Source organism: Macrobrachium rosenbergii, chromosome 10, assembly GCF_040412425.1.
Source record: "Macrobrachium rosenbergii isolate ZJJX-2024 chromosome 10, ASM4041242v1, whole genome shotgun sequence".
Classification (NCBI taxonomy): Eukaryota; Metazoa; Arthropoda; class Malacostraca; order Decapoda; family Palaemonidae; genus Macrobrachium; species Macrobrachium rosenbergii.
The window spans coordinates 38,717,503-38,726,420 of NC_089750.1; the positions used below are offsets into that span (position 1 = coordinate 38,717,503).

The following is an 8,918-nucleotide window of genomic DNA, read 5'->3' on the forward strand; positions in this document are numbered from 1 at the left end:
GACTGCAAAATTTTACGACATTGCCCTCCTGTTTTTTTGCGTATTGCAATAATAATTTTCACCTTTCAGCGATGGCGGTGTTTGTCCAATTCGGCATTTGGTGTCAGTTTCATCTTTAATGCAGTGGTTAGCACTTCCTCATCTTTCAAGTAAGGCATTACAAATGTTTGTCGATTTGCCCCAGTTGGGGAATGATTTCCTCTTTTTACGCAGTAGTCACTGGCTGTATGATTAGATATCTGCCGCCATCTGTCTTTTCAAATTATTATTGGTTTCGTTTTTTTTCCTGAAACATATGGGATGCTTGTTTTCATTGCAAATTTAGAACCTATTTTGATAAAAAAAAATCGGATTTCCTCTTTTTTTTGTTTATTTATTTGTTACTTTAGTCATTTCCATTTTCATCAACAAAGGCGGCACAGGTGGAAAGGGTTATTCCAGAGGTTAATGGGCGGAACAGGAGGGCTGTGAGAAAAGGTCAGAGGTTTTATATGTAACTGATCTACAATTCAGTCACTTGCTCTGGAACTGAAACTACCATATGTAGATTATTTTATCACGTGTAATGAATCAGACCCAGAAAGATATATTGGTACAGTACAACGAGGGAGCCTTAGATTGGACTTTTTTTTAAGGAGAGCATTGACTGTAACCCCCTGAAGTATGAAAGTATAATTTAAGCGAGTTCAGAGTAATCCCACATATAGCAGAACTGCCGTTTTTCGTCTGAACATCACTTACAGCTTTTTGAACGACAGTTTTCCTACCCCACAGTGTGCTCTCTCAAAGAAAAGTGCAGTATATCCCTAATGTATAAGCTGTAGAACAGAGAGCTACATATCTATAGCTACAGTAATTATTTTACCTCAAAACATTACTTGAATCTCCCATCTTTGTTAAAAGATAGACATTCCCAGCAATGACGATAAACCTAATTAGGTGCGCTTAAGAATGGCTTTCAAGAAATTAATGAAAGGTAACACATTGTAAAAGGGAGTAAGTTTAAGTAAAGTAAATCAAAATGGACAGCATCATTCCAGTATGGTTCACATAGCTAGTGTACAGAGTCTTTGGAAGTGAAGGCAAGATATTTGGAATCTTAGGGTGAGGAAAACCTGGGGATTCTAATTATCTGGCAAGTCTCGCTATCTCAGGCCGATTGGAACAAGCCACAGATTTTATTCTGTGTGAAAGTGAAGGATTTGCAGAGATTGGACCCACTAAGCATTTTGCTGAGACTTCGATTCCGTCTCCGAAGCTGCTGATGGTTCACTCTCATGGACACAGAACCAAGGCAGCTTCTTTTTAAGGGCGATTCGGTACCTGAAAAAACGAGTGAAATTCTTCATTTGTCTGAGTTACTAAGGTGTCATATTTGCTACCCCGATGCTAGCAATTTAATTTTTATTTGTTTTAACCAATTATATTTAGAATTCTTATTTTACGTGACACTGGAAAAAGAAATGCATTTAAAAACTCACTTTGGATGATTAATAGCATAGATGAATGGGTCAATGCAAGCCGCAGTTTTGCTCGTGCAAGCAGGGATCATGGACATGAAAGGTGTGACCAGTTCTTTCCTTCCGAAAGTGCAGATGAAAGCCAGAGTGACATAGGGTGTCCAGGACATCAGGTACAGTGCAGTACATGTTATTCCCACTTTAGCGACACGAATCTCTTGTCTCATGTTCACTTTATCTCCGGAACGTAGAGATTCAACGTTCATTTTTTCTGCCTGTGAAAAGAATGAATCGCTCTCAGTATCAGAGAATTATTGCAGTTAGAAAATTATCACCTAGAAATGACCGAAAATAGACATCCATGTTTTATTTTTCTCTTAAAAACTTTTGGTTTCATGAATGGTCTGTTAACTTACCTGCCTCTTTAGCGCCTTCTCATGCTTAGACACGTGGGCAAAAACTTGGTAATAGCTAACTAAGATGATGAGGAGAGGGCAGAGCCACATGCAGAACCAGATGCCTACCACGAAGAACTTGGTCCCCTCACTCATGTAGTCAAATGTGCAGCTCGTGAGGTATCCCTCTGATCAAAGAAGGGCGAAGATCTTGAATTAAGTTAATGTTTAAAAGGTCTCCCAGTTACATTGTTTGTTTTGATGAGCGTTTGGTATGAATAATTGTATATATGTATATCACAAGTGCATATTGGAAATTTTGAAGGTATTTTAAGAGAATTTCATTAATAAAACAGTTACATATACCTGAGTGTTGGGTAATTTTAAGTTCCATTGACAAGAAAATTTATATCCAGGATAATGAAGGCCAGTATGATGATTACATAGCTAAAACCTGAAAAGATCCCTAGTAGAGTTTAGAACGTGGCTGGCATAACCTGGTGAAAGTTAGAAGCAAATGAATGTCAAGTTACACTATGGCTAAGCGGGTTTAAGGTTCCATGTTTCAGCTGAAGTGAGAGTACTGCAGGATAGGATTAGGTAGTACAGTGAGGCCTGTGCTTGGATACGGCTGTGTGTGGAATTCAGTACCTTGGAAAGACGTGGTGTTATTTAGATGAATGATAACGACCAGAATCACACAATGGCTGAATTCGTATTTAATGTGGGTTGTACGTTTAATATAATTAATGTTTGAGTGGCATTGAGGTGTAAAACGAGATTTAGTTTGGGTGACAAAATGTTTTAATCCAGTAGCATTATGATTGACAGAATAGGGGAAAGATGATTTTTATTCATTGCCATGGTAAAGGTTAAATTGGTGTAGTATTTTAATGCTGTAATGAAAATAGTGTCTGGAATAGTACCAAAGGCCGAACCAGATATGAATTGCTTGTTGTTCAAAGATAGAGATATGGTTATAGAGCATTTTGAGTATTAAGTAGATGGTGAAGGGAGTCAAAAGAAAACCAGATGGGAACATTGATCAAGATTGAGAGGCGTGGGACAGTGTTTAGCATTGAAAATATTTATGATTCCTCACCTGGAACAAAGCGATTCCAGATTTCCAGGAATGGCATCCAGACCCAGGGAGAGATCCAAAGCCAGATGAAAAGAATTATACCAGTGACTTGGCCTTTGGTGAGTCGACCATCAATTGGATCTGTGATAGTTCTGGATGAAAAGAAATCATCAGATACAATTTTGCTTAGTAACACGAGTGTATTTAATGACAAACTATCGTACATACATATTTATAGCAACGTGTTGTATACTGCAGTACTGATTTGTCAAGGTGGAGATGGACTGATTTGGATTCTAAGCACAGAACTTGAATTCGACAGAGATAGGAAAGTCCAACCAACTCGAATGAATCATTCTGAAAGTACACTCAAATTCTGGGAACGGGGAGTTATGAAAAATATAAAGTATCACCATACTTGTATCTGTCGAAGGCAATGGCAGCATTGGTGCAAGCGTTCATGGGTCCAGATAGCGCACCCATGAATCCGTAGATTGAGCAGCCAAGTCTGCCCATCACAGGCCCCTCGTTGAAAGAGTTGACAACGAATGTTGGCGTCTTCAACATCATGATGAAGTCTGCAATTGCCAGGTGAACAACAAGCATGTTGGAAGGGGTCTTCAGACCCTTTGTTCTGCGGGAAAGATTGATGTACAATTGAAATTCCTTCCAAGGAGTTAATGTATTGAAATACGATTAGAAATAAACTGAACTTCTCTGTGTTTTGTTGCTAAGGAATGTTTAAGATCAAAACTCTCATGGTGCTCGTGATATGCACAGAGTGGAGTGCTCTCTTTTGGAGCCCTTGTTTATTGTAGCATTCTGCTTTTCCAGCTAAGTTTTCTTAATACTGCTACTATTACTACCACTGCTACTACTACCACTGATAATATTGCGATTTTCTGATATGCCGTAACTGTGGTCATGGTGTATTTTTAAAGCTGTAAGGCTTTTTATTCAGCTTATTAACCACACCATGTGGTCACTAGTTCCTGTAGACAGAAAATATTGCCTTAATACTACTGATCGTAAGTGGAAAATCTGTGACGGGTTTTATTAGTCATTATCTTAAAGGAGGCTTGCATGTATTGGATTTGAATTGCTTTAGCAGGTATTTAGTATGAGCGGCAGTATAAGTAGTAACAGTGTTCACAACTAGCAGCTTTCCACTCTGCATTTACGAAGTCCAAAATCCTAACTTCCTGTTGTTTTCGGTTTGCTTGATTTACGAGATCACGGTGGAACATTCTGATTTTAATTTTTTCTTTTACACTAAATAACTTTTAGCTTTGATTCTTTGTGACTTGTTTTGTAGTTTTATAACTTGTTTCTGGGTCGTTTAGTTAAAGTTGTGATGCCTTGCATTTTGGTCGGGATCCTTGTATGTTCAGGTTCTGAGTAGCCAGAACTCGTTAGCCCGTCGTAGGGGCTACAAGACTGCACAACTGATTAGCATTTGCTTAGGTGACCTGAGAAGGTGAACATGTTATTTTAATACCGCTCTCCGGAGAACACATTTCTGACAATACAAAAACCAAATGAAGAATCGTCTTTAAACGTCAACAGTAAGACTTACCCAAGAAATACCCAGATGACCACTCCATTGCCGCAGAGGGACATTACAGTAAAACCGATGTAAAGGACGCCCAGCAAGTGGTGCAGCATAGGGTTAGGGGCGTCATACTTCAGCCAGTGATCATCAACGTACGAGAGGTACTCTGGGGGAGTGTTCCATCCATTTTTCCGAACTTCGTATCTAAAGGTGGAAAATGGCAGATTATTAAGTTTTCTGGGCTCTTTGTTACTTATTGCTACTTTCATGAGAATCCTAGTGTCGTACAAGTTTCCATAGTAGTCATAGAAGGTAAGTGCTATCGGTAGTCATGCATCATGCATGGACAAACATTTAAGTACTGACCAGGCCCAGCATTACTTGATTTCAGAGATCCAGAGACCGGTGGAGGGGCAAAATACGGCAAAATGCAGACACAGAAACGTCTGGTCAAGTAATAGGGGAAGCAGAAAAGAATACATGTTAATTTTATGAAGTTCAGAGTATTTAATTCTTGGAATTCTTTTAAAAAATTCTGGTCTTGTATTATTTCTTGTGTGTGCGAATATGTGATGTTGTAAAATGGGCTGTCCATGTAATTGTCGATAAGGACAACTTAATGAACCAAAGTTATTTTAGTGAACACACACACATATCTATCAATCTATCTACTCTATCTGTCTATATATACTGTATGTATATATATACATACATACTGTATATATGTATATATGCATATATACATGTATATATATATATATATATATATATATATATGTGTGTGTGTGTGTGTGTAGATAGATAGTTGAATATATCTTTATTTACCAAAATAACGTTGGTTCATTAAGTTGTTCTTATGGACAATCACATGAACAGCCCATTTTATAACATCAAAAATACCAGCACAGTAAGAATAATACAACACCAGAATATTCTTAACAAAAGAAAAGGAATGAAATACTCTCAATTTTATAAAAATTAACCTATATACCTTCCTGCTTTCCCAGTTCCTTGACTAAAGACTTTTCTGTGCACACATTTCGCCTTATTCTGCCCCCTACTGGTCTTTCGATCGTTGAGATAAGTGACACTGGGTCTGGTCAGTACTTAGAGTCGAAACCAGTCACGATTTACATCAATGTTTCTCATTTCCCTGTAGTAAAGTTAGACGTATAATTCAAGCGTCAGTATGATTATAATATATATATATATATATATATATATATATATATATTACCAATTTTCATGGACACAAAGAGATATGAACAAATCAAACCATATCAAGGAGGGCTTGAATGAAAAGCGACATGTTTAGTGCAGCCAAATGTTTTTAACTGCACAGGACCATGCTGAAGGCAGTTTAATAGCAAGAGGGTTACAAAAATCATGCAACGGGCTTGTATTGGGATCAGCGTCAGAGAAAAATTTCTTCACTTCTCTTTAAATGTTCATGATCATCGGTAGAACTAGAGTAAACTAATTGCATAGTTATTGAACAGGGCTATGTATTAACAAAGAGAAATAACAGTACCGAATTAGAATATGAGTTTTCACATTGCACCATTTTCATTGATAGAATAAATATCCCAATTATCAGCATGTCTAAAGGCTTACTAATTACTAACTTACCCATAGTAGTCAAATTGTGGCCCAGAAACATTCGAGGCTGCTGGACCAATGAATGACATGACTGTCTCCTGTGAGTTCTTCAGATGGATTGCAGAACGTACTTGTGGCAGGAATCTGTTATTAAAACATCAGTTATTATCCATTGCCAGCTTAGCTATCATTGGGTAGTTTATCGTGGTAAGAAAACGTGTATGAATTGTATAAATGGTATTGAAGGGATATATATTTACGATAAAAACCAAAGTATGGAACAGGCATTGCTAACGTGGACCGTGCTAATTTGGAATTAAAACTAGAAAGAAATCGAGTTTTATGGCACGAGAAGGTGCTGCATTACTTCTGAGTCCTTGAAGATTATTTTTCTTCGAAGGGCCAGAACTGAAAATACGTTCACATATTATACATGTATGTATAAATATACATATGTATATATATATTATATATATATGTATAAATATATATATATATATATATATATATATATATATATATATATATATATATATATATATTATTGTGTGTGTGTGTGTGAAACGTAAAGTTCTGATAAGTGAAGAGTTCTTTGTGAAAGTCTTACCTCGCCAGTCGTAGATTCCGTCGAGATAACACACGACAAGCAGCTAGAACCGCGATGTATATATACTGTACATCCCACAGATCCTTGGAGCGCTGTAATTGCATTCCGTCGTTAATCCAATCAAGGGCATCATAATCATGACCGGAAACTTGACCGCTGATTATTAATAAAAGTAAGATTTCTGTACAAGTTTCAGTAACTGGGAATGAAACGATGCTATTAAAATCGAGGAAAGTTTTCAACAGTATGACAGTGTTGTTACATTCAAGCTAAACAAATTTCCGTCCCTCGATTTTTTTCAGATGTCACCTGTCATATGAAAATATTCGCAAAAAACTAAGCCAATTTAGCACTAAGCACTCACACTCGTCTAATTAGATCATAAGATCACGTAAGTACGATGGAGCGAGCACTTCTATCGCTTCTGTTTTTTCGTAATATCACGTCAGAAGTCACAGTAAAAAAGTCTTCTCTTTGGCTTGATTTTGACCTACAAAGGCCCCAAAAAACTTAAGTCTTCCCGTGGGAGCTTTGGTAACTGAAAGAAAAAACTAATATTCTCGGCAGTTTCGTCCAGTGCAGTAGCCCTGATATCCAGGATTATTAGAGCAAGGATTATGTATAAGCACGCAGGTTTGATACGGCTCGTTGGGATGTTGCCTGGCTGCTGGTATGGCAGTGGTAGTCAGCCGTACTGCGAATTATTAACAGAAAAAATAAGGCGGATCTATCAATAATTTGGCGGCTACATCCTAGGAAAAACTATCGAAACCTAACGAATTACGCGCAGCATCCCACCTGACTGATTCTCTCCCCACCCCCTTTTAATATACCTTAAACTTAACCTGCTGCCGTATCCCTCTCTTTTGCATCATTTTTATTAGTTTGATCAGAATCTCTTACTGTGTCTTAATATCCACTAAAATACGTAGGTCAGAGCTAAGCAATCTTTTCCTTGTTACAACAGTGGCCACTGTAACAGGAATAATGATAAATTCCGCTACTCTGGTTTTTCACTTGATTTAACTTCAACTGATCTCCCTTAGGAGCCCATCTGACTTCTCCCGCAGCGTGGTAGGAAGGACATGCCCAAGCCGTACCCATCTCCTGTTCTTCAGTTTCTCATCAATATGATTATGAAAGTCAGTAATTTCATTTATGATAAATCTAAAAATTTTGGTAACTCCACTGTGGGTTTTTGTGTAGATTTTTAAAGATATGTATCAGAAATTTTTTTAGAGTTTGCTCAGTTCTCAGTATAAAGTAAAATGTTTTGATAATGACAAAAATTTATCGCAGATTTTATTTTTGTGATTAGTTCTCATGCTATTATGAAACGTAGCACAGTCTGGATAAACCTGTTCATTATAATTATTATTGTTATTGATGAAACTTTGAAAGAGTGCTAAATTAAGTATGATTTACTGATATTATATATATATATATATATATATATATATATATATATATATATATATATATATATATATATATATATATATATATATATATATATATATATACTAATTCATGATAATTAGCATATAGTTATATATAACACGTATGCTGATGGACAGTCAAGATTCACCTTTCTGGTACATATTTATTTCCCGACGTTTCGTAATTTTCGTATATATTTACATATTCAAGGGCTGTAAAATGGATGAAAACAACACATAAGTAGCAGAAAACTAAAACATAAATGTTCGACACTTAAAATTATACCTTTTTTTATTTAAAAATCAAGATATATTAACATTCACAAAGTACTGGACCAACTTTCCACCAGAGTAAAAGAGACTCAAGTGGAAGGAAATTAAAAATAAAAAAGAAGAAAATACAACTCAAGACAAGAAGAGGGGAGTGGCTGTTGACTGCGTGTTTTCTTGGGGAACCAGTTGTTTGATCAATAAGGACTCTAAAATGGGTAATTTCTGGATGTAAAACATTGATTGAAAATAAAGATTTTAAAATCATCAGGGAAAACACCCAACACCCAGGAAAATACCCATTTCAGAGTCTTATTGATCAAACAACTGGTTCTGTGTTCACAATATCAACCACTCTCCTGTATTTGATGTGTGTTTCCTTCTTTTTTATTTTTCTTCCTTCCACGTATGTTCTCTTTGCTCTGGTGGAAAAATTGATCCAATACTACAGATTTTAATATGCTGTATATCTTAATTTTTATATAAAAATGTAATTTAAGTGTAAATTGTTTTAG

At 36.4% G+C, this 8,918-nt stretch overlaps 1 protein-coding gene across 1 annotated transcript; it reads right to left on the reverse strand.

Annotated features, from left to right (window-relative positions):
• Nucleotides 1–336: 336 nt before the first annotated feature.
• Nucleotides 337–6,813, reverse strand: LOC136842993 (opsin, ultraviolet-sensitive-like). Its single transcript, XM_067110988.1, has 8 exons — nucleotides 6,695–6,813; nucleotides 6,118–6,231; nucleotides 4,513–4,692; nucleotides 3,355–3,570; nucleotides 2,958–3,088; nucleotides 1,877–2,043; nucleotides 1,482–1,735; nucleotides 337–1,323 (listed from the first exon to the last, which is right to left on the reverse strand). Exons 1-8 carry the CDS (start codon nucleotides 6,796–6,798, stop codon nucleotides 1,221–1,223), a joined length of 1,269 nt encoding a protein of 422 aa, XP_066967089.1. The 5' UTR covers nucleotides 6,799–6,813; the 3' UTR covers nucleotides 337–1,220.
• Nucleotides 6,814–8,918: the final 2,105 nt, after the last annotated feature.

Excerpts from the sequence above, each read along its gene's own strand:
- LOC136842993 (XM_067110988.1), bottom strand. The coding sequence starts at position 6,798 with ATGCAATTACAGCGCTCCAAGGATCTGTGGGATGTACAGTATATATAC. Across the intron at positions 6,232-6,694 it reads CGGAATCTACGACTGGCGAG|ATTCCTGCCACAAGTACGTT; the intron begins GTAAGACTTTCA and ends TTTTAATAACAG. Across the intron at positions 3,089-3,354 it reads ATTGCCTTCGACAGATACAA|AACTATCACAGATCCAATTG; the intron begins GTATGGTGATAC and ends CTTTTCATCCAG.